This window comes from Dermacentor variabilis, chromosome 3 (assembly GCF_050947875.1).
Source record: "Dermacentor variabilis isolate Ectoservices chromosome 3, ASM5094787v1, whole genome shotgun sequence".
Taxonomy (NCBI): Eukaryota; Metazoa; Arthropoda; class Arachnida; order Ixodida; family Ixodidae; genus Dermacentor; species Dermacentor variabilis.
The window spans coordinates 118,999,653-119,020,337 of record NC_134570.1 but is presented as its reverse complement, the minus strand read 5'-3'; the positions used below and the strand labels follow the sequence as shown (position 1 = coordinate 119,020,337).

Genomic DNA, 20,685 nt, shown 5'->3' with positions numbered 1-20,685 from the left:
AGTCCTCGTCGGCGTATCGGGGTCCATACCCAAACACGGTCGCCGGGCTGGTACTCGACGAAGCGTCGTCGGATGTTGTAGTGTCGGCTGTCGGTCCCCTGCTGGTTCTTGATCCGCAGGCGGGCGAGCTGTCGGGCTTCTTCGGCGCGCTGGAGATAGGTAGCGACGTCAAGATTTTCCCCGTCAGTGACGTGCGGCAGCATGGCGTCGAGCGTCGTCGTAGGGTTCCTGCCGTAAACCATCTTAAATGGCATGAGCTGTGTTGTTTCTTGCACCGCCGTGTTGTAAGCGAATGTTACGTACGGCAGGACCGCATCCCACGTCTTGTGCTCAACGTCGACGTACATTGCTAGCATGTCGGCGAGGGTCTTGTTCAGGGGCTCCGTGAGACCATTCGTCTGCCGATGGTAGGCAGTGGTCCTCCTGTGACTTGTCTGACTGTATTGCAGAAGGGCTTGCGTGAGCTCTGCTGTAGAACCCGTTCCTCTGTCGGTGATGAGGACTTCTGGAGCCCCCTGTCGAAGCAGGATGTTCTCGACAAAAAATTTCGCCACTTCAGCTGCACTGCCTTTCGGTAGAGCTTTAGTTTCAGCGAAGCGGGTAAGATAGTCCGTCGCTACGACGATCCACTTATTTCCGGAAGTTGATGTCGAAAACGGTCCCAACAAGTCCATCCCGATCTGCTGAAAATTTCGGTAACGAGGCTTGATTGGCTGTAGTAATCCCGCTGGCCTTGTCGGTGGTGTCTTGCGTCGCTGACAGTTTCGGCATGTCTTGACGTAACGGGCGGCACCGGCGGTTAGGTGCGGCCAGTAATACCTTTCTTGTATCCTCGATAGCGTCCGGGAGAAACCGAGGTGCCCAGTGGTCGGATCGTCATGTAGGGCGTGCAGTACTTCTGGACGCAGCGCCTACGGAACAAGAAAGTAGTTGGCGCGGACTGGTGAGAAGTTCTTCACGAGTAGGTTGTTTTGAAGTGTGAACCGAAGACAATCCACGCTTAAATGCCCTAGGGACAAGGTCAGTGTGCCCTTCCAAATACTCGACTAGGGCTTTTCGCTCCGGGTCTTCTCGTTGCTGTTCGGCGAAGCCTTCCGCGCTAATTATTCCAAGGAAGGCGTCGTCATCCTCGTCATGTTGCGGCGGCGGGTCAATGGGGGCGCGTGATAGGCAATCGGCATCTGAGTGTTTTCGTCAAGACTTGTATGTTACAGTGATGTCGTATTCTTGTAGTCTGAGGCTCCACCGTGCCAGCCGTCCTGAAGGGTCCTTTAAGTTAGCTAGCCAACACAATGCGTGATGGTCGCTGACCACTTTGAATGGCCTGCCATATAGGTAAGCGCAAAATTTCGCTGTAGCCCAAACGATGGCGAGGCATTCTTTTTCGGTTGTCGTATAATTACCTTCCGCTTTTGACAACGACCGGCTAGCGTAAGCTATAACGTGATCATGTCCATCTTTTCTCTGGACTAGGATGGCACCGAGGCCTAGGCTACTGGCGTCAGCGTGTATTTCGGTATCGGCGTGCTCGTCGAAGTGCGCAAGTACTGGCGGCGACTGCATGCGTCGTTTGAGTTCTTGAAATTCGTCGGCCTGCGGCGTTTCCCCCTTGAACTCGACGTCACATTTAGTTAGCTGTGTCAGCGGCTCAGCGATACGTGAAAAGTTCTCGACAAATCGCCTGTAGTAGGCACACATGCCAAGAAATCTACGCACTGCCTTCTTGTCAATGGGCTGCGGGAACTTTGCGATGGCAGCTTTCTGCGGGTCGGGGCGGACTCCATACTTGCTGATGACGTGGCCTAGGAACCGAAGCTCATCGTAAGCGAAGCGGCACTTTTCTGGCTTCAGAGTGAGCCCTGATGACTTGATGGCTTCTAGTACTGTTGCAAGCCGCCTAAGGTGATCGTCGAAATTTCCTGCGAAGACAATGACGTCATCCAAGTAAACGAGACAGGTCTGTCACTTCAATCCTGCTAAAACCGTGTCCATCACGCGCTGGAACGTTGCAGGCGCCGAACACAGTCCAAATGGCGTAACCTTGACCTCGTAGAGGCCGTCTGGGGTGATGAAGGCGGTCTTTTCGCGATCTCGTTCGTCGACTTCTGTTTGCCAATAGCAAGACTTGAGGTCCATCGACAAGAAGTATTTAGCGTTGCAGAGCCGATCCAATGCGTGTTCTATCCATGGGAGGAGGTATACGTCCTTCTTCGTGGTCTTGTTCAGACGACGATAATCGACGCAAAAACGTAGGGTTCCGTCCTTTTTCTTTACCAGGTCAACAGAGGATGCCCACGGGCTTTTCGACGGCTGGGTGATGTCGTTGCGCAGCATTTCGTCGACTTGTTCTCTTATAGCTGCCCGTTTTCGCGGCGAAACTCGGTAAGGGCTCTGGCGGAGTGGTCGAGCGCACTCCTCGGTGATTATGCGATGTTTGGCGACTGGTGTTTGTCAAATCCTCGATGACGTGGAAAAGCAGCCTTTGTATCGTCGGAGCAGACTTCTGAGCTGCTGTTGCTCAATCACGGGGAGACTTGGATTAATGTCGTAGTCTGGTTCGGGAACCATGGTCGTCGGGGCAGGTCCTGTCATGAATGGTTGTTCTTGCCGTGCAGATTCCAGTCGGCGTGATGAGGTGTCCTCCAGCGGTACGAATTTGAGGGCCCTCCCATGCAGTCTTAACCTTCTTCAACTGGGCGGCGATGTGTCCACTCATGACAGAGTAATCGACCTCTGTGTCCACTAAGGCGGTAACTGCTTGGCCGTCGAGGAGCACGTCGAGGTCGGTGGTTCTTTGTCTGGCGTTGCAGTTAGGCCTTGGCGTCGGATCACGGCTGCGTCGTGTTGAACTGAAGTTGCAACGTCGCGTCGTCAAGTCGTCTTTCGTTGGTGTAGTCTTGGCTTCCTGACATCGTCGGGACGGCGGCGTGTCGTTACTATGTCGTCGAGATGGTCTCTTCGTAGTCTTCGTCGGCGGCGGAGGATCTTCGTCAGTTCGACGAACAGCAGCCTCACCTCCATCAGTTGCTGCTTGTAGTTTTCCGGATATGGGCTCGCAGAGCGGCCCCGGGCTGGGCCGGTGTATGGTCTGCGCTGCGGCGAAACGTAGCGCCCTGGTGACGGCGAACGGGACGGTCGTCGAGAGTTCCACTGAGTGGCGGCTAGGTAATCATCGATGTTACGTGGGCGCTCCTCAAGCTGTGGACGCGGCGCGTTGACGGCGAACCCTCTGAGTCCCATGTCGCGGTATTGGCATCGGCGGTACACATGGCCGGCTTCTCAGCAGTGAGAGCAGAGCGCGCGGTGGTCGGGGGCTCGCGAAATGTCCGTCTTCCTCGCGTAGGTGCGCTGGGCAACGGCGGGCGTGCTGGCGGCGGTGGACGACGGAATTGCGGCGTCACAGGGACTGGCGCGGTCGCGCAGGGGGGCCTTGACGGCGTGCGACGGTGGCGTAGGTCATCGCATCTGGCTGGGGCTGCGGTAATTGAGGTTGTACCTCAGGAACCCCAACTGATCCCTGAACCTCATCTTTCACGATGTCGGCGATCGAGGCCACTTGAGGCTGCGACGAAGGCAGGACCTTGCGCAGTTCTTCGTGCACAATGGCCCTCATGGTCTCTTGAAGGTCTTCGGAACCCAGTCCTTGGATGGCGTACAGCGGCGTGAGCCCCTGGCGGTTATATTGCCGGGTGCGCGTTTCCAGAGTTTTCCCGATCGTCGATGCCTCTGCAGAAAACTCAGCTACAGTCTTCGGTGGGTTACGAGTAAGTCCGGCGAAAAGTCGCCTGCATACGGGTAGTCGCCGTCTCCATTGAGTCCAACGGACCCAATGCCACGACTATACTCAAGCTCGCAACCAAGGCAGACAACGCGGCTCGGCTCATCCGGCGGGTTGCCAACTGCCAGCACGGCCTCAGGGAAGACAACCTCATCCGCCTGGTCAACGCCTTCGTGCTCTTCGTGCACGTTGCGGTCATGCACAATTGGCAACAAACCGAGTCATTCCATTCTGTGAAGGTTGTTGACCAGCGAATCTCTGTAGCACACGACACCTAGGTGACACATGATTTTGAACAAAGGCACGAACTCATTCGTTGGTTTGATGGTTGGTCATCGTGACGAAAGTTACGCACACTCATTTACTGTCTTGCTCTATGTTGATTATTTCACTCGCAACTGCAATCACATTTTTTGTTAACGTCAAATCGATGCACGTACGCCATTGGTGGTCGGTTGAGCCGGATTGCTGTAGCATCGCTAGGGATATGTCTGCATACGGAACGCGTAAACCACTCCCTTTTCGCTACCGACACATGCATATTGAAATCTGAGACGACAAGAGGGGTAGTGTCATCGCAGCTGATTCACGAAAATTGAGTAGCTAAGACCCTTACGGAGACTATAAGTCATTGAATTTTTTTTTGCATGCTTAAGGGTGTGTGAGCCATTGCTCACCGGAGCATGAGCCATTGCTAGCGGGGTATGAGCCATTGCTGATGACAGCTTTAGACATGCTATTCTGTATGCTGTGTGCGTGATAAGAAAGAATTTAAGCACTGATAGCTTCACTTTGCTCAGTGCTTGTAGCCTTACGGGGTTATGACCCGTTGCATTTTTTTGCTTGCTTACGGGAGTATGAATGATTAAGGGGGTACAAGCCATTGATGATGACAGTTTTTGTTCACGGAGAACAAAAATGTACGGAGCCTTAGAAATAGACAGCTTCGCTGTAAAACAGAGCAGGTCGAAGCACACACGAGAAACGCTGTCACTTCATCTTTCTCCCTTCTCCCACTTAATTTTTACTTGTACAGATGTGTTTTGGTGGTATCCCTTTTATGCATCCTCTGCAATGAGCTGGAATTTATTGATCACTTCTTATAATCGTGTCGACACTTTTCTACTCAGCGAAAACAATTTTTAGAAATTCCGCTCCGAAATCTTGGACTGTCTTTATGGAGTACTGTTCCGCTCCCACTTGAGGCAACGCTATTAGAATACCGGTACAGGAACGCTTGCCGATGCATGTATAATTTCCTCGGGTACAGAAAAAAGACTTGCCTTATTATTTTTTTCCTTTGTCCATGATTGATCTATTCCTCCTTCAATGAATTATAACTTTGGAAAAATCAAAATCAGAGCATAAATTTGCAGTTTAATGACTATGAACATTAAAATTCAAAATTTAGCTTGCTCATTTTTCACCTATCCTTCACTATTTATTATTCGTACCTAAGCAAGGCTGGCTACCTTATTATAGGCTGCTTTAATTTATTTATTATGGTTTTACATCTCATCTTTGATTATTCCTTTTTCCTTTGTATCACTTCTTTATTTATCAACTAATTTGTTTCATTTCTCAATCATATTACCACCTGGTTCGTGGCTTATACCCCACGGGTTGTGCCACGGTGGGTTTGTGCCTTTATTTGAGGCTTCATCATCAGCATCAGACCTTGCTGCTTGTCCAAAAAATGGTGCTTGTGCCGCCCTTCGTTCTTTACAGTGCCACAATGGTGGTAGCTAATCATGCGCCGGCTAGCAGAGAAAAGCATTACACATTGTTATTTATGACGCAGTTATTTACTAAATGTGTATCCAATGGCGTCCTTCTCAGCTCTGTCTGCACATGCATAGATGTGACATGTTTTCTGCGAGTTATACCGACAACGTGACATAGAGCTCATTTTTTAATGGCATTCTGTAGATCCTATGGAAGCTGCGAAAACTGGTCGAGTGGCAACTGCAGTGTTCTTCTCATGTAAAGACGAAGTTCAGCGGCTCAATATCTCATCGGCTTTCATTCAGGTATGTATCTCGTAGACCAAACTTGGTCCCCGGCTTACGCTTTTTGCAACGTATTCAACAGCATGTAAAATTCAACTGACTGCTTCAGGGAACCTCCTGTCATGAATCAACGATTTCCGAAATTCCTGGCGACCTCTAGCGCCAGTATCAGGAGCCTCGCGTCACATTGCAGTGTTGGAAAAAGAATGTTTCTTATGTACGCGCGAAATAAGTTACACCGAGACTTCAGGTGTGTTTACACTAATGGTTGAGAATGTTCGCTTGCCAGTTACGTGAGATATGTCATCTATCACGCAGGAAGGCCCTATTTCCTCTTCTATTCTATTCTATTATATCCTCTTCTATTCTATCGCGTTCTAACCATTTGAAAAAAGAATTGTGAGTAAGCTATCCTGTTATGCCAAAAAAACTAACTCTTTTCCGCAGACTATATTTTTCCCTCCAACTGCACTCACTCCACTAAGGAAGGAAGGAGGAACCGAAATTCCATCCGAGAAATACCATGAAAATTTCACGTTTCCATAGTAAACCCACACCTGGCCACCGAAAGGGGATATATTGTTACCAATTGTTAGCCTTTACCACCACCGAACATTCGAAAAGCACAGCGGGATGTGAAGATTTCGGCGATGCTAAAGGCGAAGCTCTTATATTACATTATCGCTTGTTTCTTAAAGTCGGTGATCGAAAGCATTAATGCGATTATCATTCTTAGGGTATCTTACGTTGTTTCTATCTATCTATCTATCTATCTATCTATCTATCTATCTATCTATCTATCTATCTATCTATCTATCTATCTATCTATCTATCTATCTATCTGTAGTCTAGGGTTAAATGAGCAGCTCGCCGGGCTGCTGTGCTCAGGGAAGAGTGTTCAAAACCAGGCAGCCCATCAGCATAGGTCACACGGTAAATGGCAATGTGTACCTGTTTGCCGGTCTCCAACAAACCTATTGGATGCCGACAAGGGACACAGGGGCTGCCGCACTCTGCATGTGTCGTTTATCAATGAACCTCTTTGACGCCGACTTGGTGCACTGGGTACGCGCCGCTCAGTCTGTGCTAGTCTTCAACGAATCTGTTCGATACCAGACTTTGTGTCTCCCTGTGAGTCAGTAGGTGTGTTATACTCTTCAAAGACTGTCTTTGAAGCCAACATCGGTAACTAAGAAATTGCCTTAGGAATGTGGCCGCACTAAATAACAAGAAAAATCTTATTTTCTCAGATGCTCGGCACAATGGGACCGGAACCGAGCGTGGGCTTCACGCGCGGAGCGTATACCGGCACAGCGTGTGCCGTGAAAAGCAGCGTACGGTAGCAGCAGTAATGCGGGAGAGGAGCCCAGCTTCATTTCAACCATCCGAGTTGGCGATGGACGATTTCGACCAGCCGAACATACCTCTTGCAAAGCATTGAAATTTCTCCCTTGCTCGGTAGAATCGATCCCACTTCACATCGGTTTCCGCAAGGATAGCAGCTCGATACCTTGGCACGATGTGCCACAATTTTCCCTTTTCATTGCGTTATCGCACGGTGTACAATATATACAATATGCAAGCAACCTTCAGCCACTAGCCAGCACATCGCATATTGATGACCTAGAAAGGACCTACAAGTCACTGTGTGCAAAAAATGCACAAAAAAAAACTACGAGTAGTTTTGAACTTAAGAAAGCAGCAACGGCGAGCAACTTCTCAAGAGCTTGTGCCACTCCGGTCGAAACTCTGTTAGTTCATCCATCTCCTTCAAGTGACGCACTGCTTATGTGCTGATTTTCAATGAACGTCTTTCCCGCTACACCAGGAATGCACTGATATGTGTCACTCGTCGCTGGCCCTTTCGCTTATTGAGGCACTGGGTATGTGGCTTTGTGTTTCCGGCAAGAGGAGTGAGTGAGTGTTTTATTCTGATGACACTGGAAATCTTCGCAACTGTTAAGTGGATGGCTTCTTCACAAGCAATATATTGTCTAACGAGCAAATGATGATTATATGAGGTGATATGGAAAAAACACAAGCGGACCGGCAATGTCCATGCTTTCTCACACTACGGTGCTCGAGGCTATGCGTGGACGTCTCGGCAGCGCTGCTAATGGCGCAGCATGTTCAGTCAGAAAGAAGTGCTAGAGAGGAGCCAGGCTGCCTCATGCTATTGATGATATGCTTTTCAGTGCCATCCTTTTCAGATGCAACGCATAGGGCGCGCGGTCGTGCTTCTAGTAAGCTCAGAGTGTTCGTAGGAAAGTTTGTATTAAGCAGCAGTGGCGGACAGACGTATTCCTCCAGGGTTCCGTGGCGGCGACGAAAACATGTTTTTTTTTCGCAACCTTTGAAATCGCTTCGGTTGTTAGACTTCCTCGGTTTCCTTAGCCTTTACATAGTAGGTTGGAACCGGCCGGGTTATCAGCCATTAGATTTTTTTTCCATTTTACGAGTGTGCATGTGTTTATCGGGGGTATTTGGTCGTGCAGGACAGTCAGAGCGCCTTTTTGTGCCCCGTGTTTCAGCAGGCACGATCGTGTGGGATGCTAAGGCATTTTACTCTTGAAATAGTAGGTTGGAAGTTGCAAGGGCACTAGCCGTTAGTGTTTTTAGTGCGTATGCATTTGTATGGAGAATATTGCTCTTGTAGGACAGCCACACCTTGGCCACGTGTCTTACGCGAGCGAACGTGTGTGATGATTTAAGGCTGTTGGACATTTATTGCTTTTTAAAGCATTGTAGAAAAATAACATAAGACATATTATGTTTTTGTAGGTTATGCGCGTATCGGCCTTCGCTTGCAGGCACGTGCTTTGAAACGCTTGGTGTTAGCATTAGAGAAAGCCGAGTGCGACATACGGCACGGAAGGCACTAAAGAATGCGGCGTGGGGGACTCCTCAAGGGAGAAGAGGAGAACAGTGCGAATGGCGAGAAAATTGAGTCGGTCAGTAAACACTCTGATGTCATTGTTAGGCTAAAGAAAAATGGACGCTCATAGCATCAATATATCCACCCAAACCGGGAGCCAGGAGTCACGCTGGAGCACATTATTAGCATTCTTTGGGTACTTCACACACTTTTCCGTATCTTACTACGTATATCTGCAGCCATTTTCTCCCCAACCAAAATAACGTGTGGCATACCGGGCTGCTTTGCAGAGTGAAAACAGTTGCAAACCTACCGTCCCAACAACTTTGTTTACCAGGTATGTGGCACTCGGTATGTGCCGCTGTTCAAATAACCTGCCTGATGCCAACTTGGTAACTGGCAACAAGGAGCACCTGGATATATACCGAACATTCAGGAACCCTTTTGACGTCGAGATACATCGCCAGGTGCGTGCAACAGCGTGGGCGCCGTTATTCAACGAACCTCTCTTACACCTACTTGGCTCACCGGGCATATTACATTCCTCATCGCCGCAAAATTCCTACAGACTCAATCTCACAATGAATGTCGACGTTAATGCGATTAACAATAAAGCAAAGTAGCGAAACAAAGTACTACCACCACAGGCACGCGTCATACATGAGGTGTGTAGGCAGCCGGGCGCCTCTCTCGGGGTTCCCTCTGGACATGCCGGGCCACCCAGCGCCGCTTCCCGAAGCTACGCGCATCACTTATGTAAAAATATATTCAGAGAACTTTCTCTGTATGCATGCGCTACAGACCCCCCCCCCCCCTTCTAGCGAGGCAGCCGTGAGCTGGACGAGCTCGACGAATAGCGAAGCGCGTATGCGTGGTAGTGTGAAACGCACGCGGCGATTATAGGACTGGCCTGGTCGGGAGGGAATGTGACAGCAGAAGGGACTTAAGCGTATCAGTCCGAGTAGGCAGGCTTCAGAGTTTCGACGGAGACCGTATGTTTACGGTCGTTGATGAGCAACAGAAAGTTTTCAGGTGTACGCTTGAGTACTTTGAACGGGCCATCATACGGCGGCCGCAAGGGTGGACGCACAGCGTAGTGGCGCACAAAGAGCTGCGTGCAGTTCTCAACGCCAGGGTTGACGTATACACGCCGGGAAGGACGTCGTTTTCCTCGGGGAAAGACATTACGCATAGCACTGCGTAAAGGGCAGGCGTAGTCGGAAACGTCAGGACGTATGGTGGGTTAGTCGTCGTCGAAGAATTCGCCAGGGATTCGCGGAGCGGTGCAAAACGTATGCTCGGCGGCGCTGGTGGAAGAGTCACCGGAAAGAGTGATGCGGATGCCAAAGCATAACAAAGAGAAGGCCATCGATTTATGATATAATAATAATAATAATAATAATAATAATAATAATAATAATAATAATAATAATAATAATAATAATAATAATAATAATAATAATGTTTATTTCCCATCAAGAAAGATGGAGGAGGCTGCAGGTAAAAGCTGCACGAACAAACGGCAGCTCGACAGGGGCCCGCAGCCCCCTCTACAAGGCGGCAGTAAAAAGGTTACAGGAAAGAACATCGAAAACATACATAGGCACCGAAATGGACACTGCGAATGAACACAAAAATCCTTCAATGAGAAAGACTAGATACAATTACACATAGTGTTGCCGAATTGCAGCATTAGTTATTCTAAAATATCAGTGGTAGTTTTGTTGTAATTATTCAGTAGAGTGGGCAGGGTGAAGGGCAGTTTATCTGTAGATTAGTTAGCCCAAGGGGTTATAACATTCCATCTTTCTTTGTGCCGGGTAATGTGTATGGAAATGTTCTCTTTTAGTGATGATGAGTCGCGTAGGAACGTTCCGTTTTCAAATACTTCGCGTTTGAAGGTTAGTGTTAGCTTATAGTCATCAAGATCTTTTACTGGTATATTGTTTGTTTTTTGAAAAAAAAAAACTTTGTGTATGGCTGTTATATGGTAAGTCATGAAGCAGTCTGACCATTTTTTCTGGAGGACAAAAAGGTTTCTGTAAGTTAGTTTGAGTACTTGTGCCCCAAACCAATAAACAGTAATTTAGATGAGAGTAAAAAAGCGAATTATAGAGAAGTTTGACCCTTGAATGGCAGGTATGTTCTTAGGCGAGATAAGACGCCAGCTACACGAGTTAACTTTGTCAAAACAGTGTCAATGTGGTTATCCCAAAGCATATTATCGGAAAAAGTTACGCGAAGGATTTTAATGCGATCGGTTATTTGTAGTGGTTCCCCCCATAAGTTAAGATACGGTAAGCCCGCAGCCACCGCGACGGAGAGTGCAGGATGGCGAATGATCTTGGGACGGAGGAGGGAAGCGAGAATTCGTCAAGGGCGCGACTTGTCGCGAGTGTCCTCCAACGACACGCATATACTTTGCCAGCTTTGGTTGCGGCGCTGCCTGGCGTGACGGCGGCAGCCAGCGTCAAGGCGGTTATATAAAGTACAATGCTCCACCGTGTCGCTCTTGATGGCACGGCGTTTGGCGCGACGACGGACAGCGCGCAGATTGAGAAGCATATCGTCGGGGGCCGGCGCTCCAGCAGGCACCGTGCACAATTTTGTAGCGGCATCCACGCATCTCGTAAGATGCGTAAGAAAGTTTGCATTCACCGGAGGGGATATGGCACAAAGGGACCGAAACTGGGACCAGTCCGTGACGTGGTATGTACATGTCCTCGTGCGGTTCAGGCCGAGCGAGTCGAGGGAGATCGGATAGTGATCCGACCCCTGCGTGGTCAGGGCTGCGAAACCACTCAAAGTGGCATCGCTCACTCACGAGCGACAAGTCTATCGCACTCCCGTGTGCCCTCCGACGCACAAAGTGGGACCGCCGGTGCTGACGATTAGCAGGCCCGAAGTATGGAGGGAATTGAGCAGTTCCCTGCCGCTCGGCTCACTGTGGGCGCTGCCCCACGCCGTGTGGTGGGAGTTGAAATCACCGCACACGACACAGTCACCACCGATGCGCACGTTGAGGCCCTCGATGAAGGTCATATCCCACCGTCGTACGGGTTGCACGTACACGCTGGCGACACAAGTGTCGGCCTTCCCAATGCGCACAGCCACAGCCACGCACTATACGGAGGTGGAAACGATGTCGGCCACATTGCAGGATGCGTGGCCGACGTTTCGCTGTGCGACTAGCCATGGTGAATGGGTCGCTGTTGTCATGCCACGGCCTGCAGGCAGATGGCCCAGAGCGGATGGTCAGCTGGCAGCATGGTGCTGAGTGCTTGCATGGTGAGCAGCAGGTTTTCTACCAGCTGATCCATAATAGTCTGGGCAGGTGGAGCAGCAGTATCCTGTGTCGGTGGGCGTTGGCAGGCACGAGGGGCTGGTAGCGGAGGCCTGGGTGCAGGGCTGGGGCCCTTCAGCACGCTGGCATAGGATGGCGCCGGGGATGAGGAGGACTGCTGCGGCTGCTTCTCCTCCCGGACTGCTGCCCTGACAGCACGCCTCGACAATGCAGAGGTGGAGCAAGCCATGATGGTGGCCACCTCCCGTTCTTCCTGCCATTTGGGGCAGGCGGGAGCGTCAGCCCTATGGGAGCCCCTGCAGTTCCTGCAGCGCACTGTCTGGCAGGAGGCGCCCTCCGCGTGGCTCTTGCCGCAGGAGATGCAGTCGGTCGGCCATCTGCAGGACTCCAGCACGTGCCCTAAGCTGCCGCACTCTCGACACTGCACTGGACGGGGCCTGACAGACCTCGCCCTGAACCCGAGCTTGAAAAGGCGCATGTGTTCAGGGGGGACCGGTCCCGCGAATCGGATGGTGATGATGTTCTCGTCCCTCGTTGGCGACAGCACGGGAACGCTCGACTCGATGGCTTCCAGCAGGTCCGTTTCTTCGGGCAACCCGACCACCCCGTGCAGGAAGCCGGTGCTCTTGCCGCGCCCGGCCGGCAGTCGGGCAGTCACGGAGATTCTGTGCAGCTCAGTGACTGCCAGCAGGTCCTCCAGGCACTCCCGGGTGGTGGCGTCGGCGGCCACGATGTTGCGTTTATGGTTAATGCGAACCTCTGCAACACCAGGCCGCGAAGAAAGGGCCGCAGCAAGTGCGAGGCGCGGTGCTTCTCGGAAGGCTCCGCCGGGCGCCGAGGGACGGAAGAGTACCGTACCGACGACCACCTGGTCCACAGGTAGTGCAGCAGTCTCCAGCGCTCGTGCACGCCGCCGATTCCCCTTTGACTGCCCCAGCGTGAAGTCGTACGTGGTGGGTTCGCGGGCGGGTGGTGTCGCTCTCTGTACTGCCGCTGCAGGCATGCTGGGGTGACCAGGGTGACGGGTGGGCGCGGCGAGTCGTCCGTAGCCCCGGGAGACAAACGTGAAACATCGGCAGGCTCCTTTCTCTGCTTCCTCTTCCCCTTTGGCTTCGGCCGCGAAGCAGGCTGCCGTGGTGAGTCCTTGAGAAACCGCGCCGCGGGGTGATCAGGGCCCTGATGTGACGAAGCAGTGGTTGTTTCGTCCGTCAGCTCGATCGCGTCGGCAGTTCTCTTGTTTGACTTAGTAGTTCTGCGGAAGCCCGCAAGGTGGAGAGAAGTAATTGATAAAGGGAAAATCAGACATCCACCCGCTCGTAGCAAGTGCTACAAAGGAAACCCATACGGGTTCCTCGATAGAAAAGCCTCAGAGTTGAAGAAAAATTACTCCTCTCCACCTTGCGGGCTTCCGCAGAACTACTACGTCAAACACTTGCCTTTGCTTCGTGTGTTATCGACAAATGCGACTTCGCCCTGCCATCTGCTAGCCGCCTGGTTAGCTTAGATGGTAGAGCGGCTGCCCCGGAAAGGCGGTAGTCCCGGGTTAGAGTCCCGGACCAGGACGAATTTTTCTTCAACTCTGGGTTTTCTTTGTAGCACTTGCTACGAACGGGTGGATGTCTGATTTTCCCTTTCACAGTTCGCTTGTTTGTAGCTGGTTCGCCAGCAGATGGTGCAGGGGACGCGCCGCCATCAGTAGCCGACGGCGCGTCGCGGGTGATGCCGGGCGCGCCCTCGCTCGCAGGGGGCGCGGAGGAAGCGGCTGTAAACTCGGCGGGATGTAGAGAGGTGCACAGTGCACGTGCAACGCCTGTTGCTCGTGCGGCAGCGAGCGCTGTCGGACTCCTTTCATGCGCCGTGTGCCCGTGGCACGTGCGACGGCAGTTCTCCCCGGCGGGCCGGCGTGGTCTCGCGCTACGTTAGGCTTAGCAAGGCACGGGGTGGTCATTGAAGATGAAGCTCGAAATCTTGACCAAAACGCACTCACTTTTAAAGTAGGTGGTATCCGCTGCTTCCTTGTATCTTGCCGATGCTATCAGTGCAAGCAGAATGAAAGGGGTGAGTGGCCTTTCTGTAGAAACGAGCGCAGGATGCAGGAATCCATGTGATGCACGTCAGTACTCCACGTACCCCTAGCGGACAATAGAGTAGTATACGAAAATTCTGGAAGGAAAAGCACGTACAATATACCTGAGTAACGCAAGAAGGACTATGTGACTAATTCTCACCACCCCATTAAAGGGGTTGCCACTAAACATTATAAGCAGCAGCAGCAGGAAATATATGCATTGGTTTTCTCTCACACTATATGCGACAAGAACTGATTCCTCCTTTTTTTTTTAAATTGTACGTGGAGGTTGCTTCTTCGAAATAAAAATACCTATAAGATAATACTTTACGTTATATATAGACATAATATCGCAGTGGGGTGCATTTGAATGGTATATTGCGTACGGGTGCTTAGTAAACTGCGACATTTTTTTCAAGGGTCGCCGTTAAAGTATAAAATTGTTTCCTCAATGATCGATACATCTATATTATATTTCCATTTTCCCATGCCATGTTGGAAACTGCTTTTCTTTTAATTCTATGCTATTTGTTTTTCTCCTGCTATAGGAAGTGGACAGGATGTGCGCTGTATGGCGTCTTTGCTATGCTTTTGGGGAGGACACAAATAACGTGAGCTTTAATGGTGACTCTTTCAAGAGTGTTGTAATATAATGATGAAACTGCTGCTTGCTCTCAATTGATACTTTGGTAGAACGGGAATATAAAGTTTTCACACATGTAAAGACTCCTCTTCTAATGTGTTCACCGCAACACCACTACCCAAGTTATGCGCGATCGCCAACTACGGCTGTAAAGGAACCGGAAACCTTTCTTTTTATTTCATTGCAATGCATAGCTTACCATCCAGGACAAGCTTTTAGAGCTTTTCCTAATAGAAGTCATGAGAGAGAGCAAAAAAAGTACAAGAGGTAAAAGGCAGATAGGTTAACCACATTAATCGTCCAGATGGCTATACCGTGCACAGGGGCACGGGGTAAGGGGGCAAAAGGTGATTAGAAAAAGGAGAGAAGATAAAAGATGTTTGTAAATTATCGGTACCCAATTATGTCAAACAGCAATCAAGTTAGCTTGAATATTGCGGAGAACGACATCGCGCGAAGTAATGGGATTCCGGAAGGAGAGGCAGACAATGATGGGCCCTTATCGCAACTACAAATTATTATACTAAAAGGCCGATTTAAAGCGTGTAATAAAACAAAAACAAGCAAGTCTGTTTATCGAAGCGACGATACAGGGTGGTGACAAAACGGTATAGAATGATGCAATCGCTTAATGTAAATGTCCGTACTTCCCAGGAAGCTCATTCCCTTGCGGGATAAGGACAGTGACAGCTTACTCAAGGAGAAGCCGTGCTCATGTTACATCTGCGCAGCTTCTACGATAATTAGGGTGCGGTCATCCCTGTTTCTGTATAATTTTATTGGTAAACGTATGTACGAGTGGTAGTGCTGGGCAAAAAAAAAAGCTGTCTTTTTCATCGCTAATAATGTTCGCGTGTTCCCCCTGGTGGTCGTTAAGACGTCTGTGTCTCTGGCCCATGTTTCGAGCACCGCACGACAGCGGTAACATATAAACCAATTTGTGTCTCTGTGTATGTGCCACTGAGTGTGCGGCCATCGAGGGAACAATTCTGAGCTTTCGCAACTACCGGCGTACCTTACTTCTCGTCTCGTAGGCCACGCGCAGACTTCACGGCAGTGCCACTAAACGGCGCAGCGTGTCAAAATAAACGTGAGAGAGGAGTTCTATTGCCGCATGACACGTCTTTCATCGTTTGTACGCGCCGGCGCGTCATGCATTTCGGAGGCTAAGCGCAGGCGTCGCGGTGGCGGCGCTCGATCGCCCCGAATGTTTTAACAGCGGAGCTGTTCTAAATCGTGCCGTCCCCGTCCGTGGTCCGGACGGGGACCACGGACGGACCCATGGATTCTCCCCATGGATTCCTCGCGGCGCGAGCGGCAGCGGGATCTCGCATGAGAGCGGCAGCGCTGACGTCGCACAAATCTCGACCTTCGAGAGCGAGAAGAGCAAGCAAAGCGCCAGCGGAGTAAAGCCGCTATCGCCGAGGATCGAGAACGACACGCGCAAGCCAAGCGCCGGTGGAAGCAAGTCAATCCCCACTTCCAAGAGAAGACAACCAAAGCTAAGCGCCGGCAGAGGCAAGCTAAGCCCCAACTGCAAGAGCAGGAGCCCGAGCAGAGAGGTTGGCACGGACAGATTCCTCCCACGGAGGGTGCCGATGGGTGTTTCAAGAGAGGACTCCTTGACCGTCAATGCGGCCACAGCTGCAAGGTGTGTGATAGGCAATGGTTTAATCACAACTTCAAGCAACTAAAAGTGTGCACACTCCGGAAGCGAAGCTCGAATATAACAAAACGAGGACTACGATACAAAAAACTTTCATGAAAATCCCGCTGAACAGGTATTCAACCTTGACAAAACGACCACCAGCTTCACTGTTTTGACTGCTTTCAATCTGTGGAACTGGCATTATTTTTTAAAGCAGCGCGAAAGTGGAATTCCGCTGCAGTGTACGGCTCATACAGACTCATTTTGATAGTGGCACTATTTTGTGTATCTATAGTAATTCATTGCTAACGCATTACTCTCGACAGTCATCGTGAGATGGGTACAGGTGCAGTTTTTTTTTTCAGTTTTGACTTACAGAGGGTCTGACGCGCGATATTACTTTACGTCTGTCTCGCAGGTAACCATGGAGCTCTACAATGCCGCCGGCAAGTGCACGCACAAGTTCAGCCAGGCAGCCATGTTTGTTTTCCCTGTGAGAGAAATACATTAATAAGAATACCTTTATCTGCAACAATCTATAGGCACTCCCCCAGTGTATATAGTCTAGGACTTGAAACCATATCCTTTCTGCTCTAATAATTGAGTTTTACCACGTATTGCAATAGCATTTCTAGCAATATAAAACCTCTATATAAGGTAGCCAACCCTTGAGAGGAAGAAGTCCTGACTGAGAAGGAGAAGGGGGCACCTGGTTACGACCAACGCTGTCAATGCCAGGAGCTGCTAGTGAGCACGTGCAACAAACTTTTTAGCCCTAACTTGTCGCGATTTACTACAAAGGTGGACTAAATTTGCCTCACTAACATGGCTACCAACACGGATAGAGCTACTGTGAACGATTGGAGCCGCCGGCTACCTGACCAGGACCGCGAAATAAACCGAACCGTCTTTAGGTTTATGACAATGCGATGCAGCACAACACAAAGAAGAATGCGGCTTGCGTGCTAAGCATGCTCTGCCAAGCAAGCTTCTCGATGATTTATTAGAGGCCTCTGTCCGCTTATGGCTTGCTCAGGCTCTGTTTCTGGTGGCGGTTAACCAGCCGGTAATTGGCTATATACGTGCATGTCTTGTGCCAGCTATTCATAGAAACACGGCTTTATCAAGCAAGCTCAATAATTCGTCGTTTCTGACTACTTCGAGTGTGTTCGCTTACGGTGTGTTTCTTCGAATTCAATGATAAAGCATGGCGAATTCGGTTTTAGATTGGCATTTTACTGCGACGAAAGTTCGTAACACACAGCGGTGGCTTAGCCATTATGGTGTTGCGCTGGTAAACACGAGGTCGCGGAATCACATACTGGCCGCGGCGGCCGCATTTAGATAGAGGCGAAATGCATAAACACCCGCGGGGGGCCCTGCGCATTATGGGCCCTTGCAGATTCCATAGTGGAATTATTCCGGAGTCCTCCTCTGCGGCTGCGTCATAAAGAAATCGTGGTTTATCACGTAAAACCCCAAAAGCCCGTCAATCAATAACAACAAATTGAATGCAACTATATCGAATTCCACGCCCTGGCAGTCCTTAAGGAGCTTAGGCCGAAGAGCCAAGCACATGTTTTTCGTTCTTTTTTTTTCTGCCATCTGCATCAGAAGCACTCCCACACTTTAACGTTTCATGGGGCTATACAGAGTTGGGCTACTTACCCACGATGGTACAGGTCTCCTGTGTAATGGCTGATAGCGAAATATGGATAGTTAACAAAACTTTCCCCGACGATTACAATACTCCCAAATACGAAACGGACTGCAGCTTCATACGTATTTAAATTTCGAAATATGCTGAGGCAAAAAATTGAAACAGCCATGTAGCAGAGTTGGAAATCGTCAAAAATCTGATCTGCGGGTCAAGCGCGTCTACTTTTATACACGACTCGTCAAAGGTTCCACTGTAATCAATGGTGGCGCGCGGCTTACACAGTGTACCACGCAATTCGCGTCGTGCATGCAACCAGATTACAAAACAATCGCGAACCATGACAATCGAAACAAGCACAGCGAGACCAAATAAGCGCGAACAAGAGCTGACGCCAGCAAATGATATTACGATACGAGCGGTCCGGCTGAGACCAGATACGAGTACGCTTCGAGCGGTCAGAGAGGGTCGCATGACACCAGTTTCCCGCGCGCACGTGACTGAAAGAGCCACTCTCACTGGTCTCCGCCATTCGTGGCTCGCGTATTTCACCTCGCGTTCCGCGTTCACGCCTTCATCTTTCGCTATGCTTGTTCGCTCCGTTACGCCGCAGACACCGACGCTCGCAGCAGGAACGGGCGCCTATAAGAGCTGCGCCCTAAAGGAAGGTGTACCCAGCACTGCCACAATGTGTGAATATCCGATGTGTTGCAAGAACCAGCCTAGCAACAGATTCCGATTTCAATGTTGTTGCAGCGCCGCTTTGGGCGGCGGCATGCTGTCAAAATTGTCATTACTGCCATTGTTACCATTACCCTAAACTACCATTACCGCCAATGCTCTAAAGCAATAAAGCATTGCACATGCCCTCCTCAGTTGTAGCGGTGGTCTTCAACAGATTCGCTGGACACCCACTTTCGCAGAGCCGGGATGGCGAATCAATTTTTTTAGCACGTTTACCCGCAATTGCGTAGTTGCTGTTGCAAGGAAACCTTGTCGCTCATACGTACCATGGGAATTTGGCGAAGATTCGACAAAACAGCGGAAAATGACCCTCAAAATTGCGGCATTGACAGAAAGTGATGCAACATCCTTTAGCTTCCCTTCAATGTTGCACCAAAATAAAGTAAAGGCTTATTGCAAAGAGTCTTCTTAATATGAAATTGAGAATAACCTCTTTGAAGGGCTACTTATTGTTATCAGGAGGAAGTTCGTATTATTTATTTATTATTTATTATCATACCCTCAGGGCCCAATGGGCATTACAGAGGGGGTGGGTACATGGTTTACAAACAAAAAGCATTCAAGCCTATAAGGACAAGCACAAGATAAACAAACAGTAAGAGCAGCAAAAAAAAGAAAAGAACAGCAAAGCTCGAGTCATTTTAAAATATCATCCGTCACAGCGGTCTTGAACGATGACGCATGGGCTAAGGTGGCGATAGAAGAGGGAAGGCGGCTCCACTCAGAACAGGTTTTCATCATAAAAGAACGCAGGAACATATCAGTGCCACAACGAGGAACAGCTACCTTATTGCTGTGATCGATACGGGAGGATAGGTACACTGGCTGCGAAATGAATTGCTGATTCAATGAACGCTGATGGAACATTTTGTGAAATAAATAAAGGCGCGAGATGTTGCGCCGAGTTTGGAGGTTAGGAAGGGTAAGTGACGACTTCATCTGCGAGACACTAGCGGTACGTGAATAGTTCGACATAATAAAACGACCTGATCGATTCTGAAGGGATTCTATGGATTGAATGAGAGTGCGGTGTGCCGGATCACAAATTGCACACGCTTATTTGAGTTTCGGACGAACGAAAGCTTGATAAAGCATTAATTTTAGGCGCTGTACAGCTTGGAAAAAATTCCGTCGGAAATAACCTAGAGTGTGATTTGTATTACCTATGATGTAGTCAATGTGAGGATGCCATAACAAGTCATCAGATATGTAGACACTGAGATACTTGTATGCAGACACGCGCTCCAGTCCAATATCAATAATTCTGTATTCTGAAGACATTGAGGCATTAGTGCTTCGCGAAAATGTCGTGTGCTTGCATTTACTGGTGTTAAGGGTCATTAAGGGTCATTATGTTGAAAGACTAATACATTTCTCTTGTGTGTTCTTGTCTGCTTTTCCAGACATGGAGGCAAAAGTACAATGTAAATATTGATTCTTTTATTGGTGCTTTTCAGGTGAGATCAAATTAACTTCTTTGAATCTTACGCTGCTTCGAAGATTGTTGACCTAATTTTCCTTTTCTTCGCAGAGATGTGCTTTCCCGAAATTTCCGAAAGGCGTGATATACGGCCTGAAAACTCTTGATTACTTCAGGTACTTTGCTTCCGGATAAAATGTGCTCAAGATCACCAGCGAGAAGAAAATGCCTAAAATATAACGCAGATGTTCCCAGCAACATGAAGCACTGAAGAAATAAACTTATATTCCCAAAGATATTGTGCGTCATTTTTTAATGTATTGATGCCAGTGGTAGTGGCATTGCGCTGCTTAGCTCAAGGGCTGCATTCTGTCTGGGAGGGGGGGAGGCGGAGAGTAGTATATGTGAATGCTCTTGGGTACTAAGATTTATATACACTTTAAAAAAAAAACTCACGCACTTAAAGTTATTCTGCGATCGCGCACTACGTGCGCATAATCTGCATAATCTACGATCTGCATAATCAGATCGTGGTTTTG

The 20,685-nt window shown here is 49.5% G+C and overlaps 1 protein-coding gene across 4 annotated transcripts in view; it reads left to right on the top strand.

The window, feature by feature from the left end:
• LOC142574131 (uncharacterized) overlaps positions 1 to 20,440 on the top strand; it is a 49,680-nt gene extending 29,240 nt beyond the window's left edge. Inside the window, exons 2-6 of one of the 4 annotated variants that reach the window (XM_075683287.1) lie at positions 5,708 to 5,808; positions 14,583 to 14,645; positions 16,744 to 16,818; positions 20,130 to 20,150; positions 20,323 to 20,440. In XM_075683287.1, coding sequence (XP_075539402.1) covers positions 5,708 to 5,808; positions 14,583 to 14,645; positions 16,744 to 16,818; positions 20,130 to 20,150; positions 20,323 to 20,379 — 317 coding nt within the window. In that variant the 3' untranslated portion in view covers positions 20,380 to 20,440. Of the gene's footprint in view, positions 1 to 5,707; positions 5,809 to 14,582; positions 14,646 to 16,743; positions 16,819 to 20,129; positions 20,184 to 20,257 lie in introns of all 4 variants that reach the window. The other 3 variants (XM_075683286.1, XM_075683288.1, XM_075683289.1) reach the window with 3 other exon arrangements.
• The last annotated feature ends 245 nt before the right edge of the window (positions 20,441 to 20,685 follow it).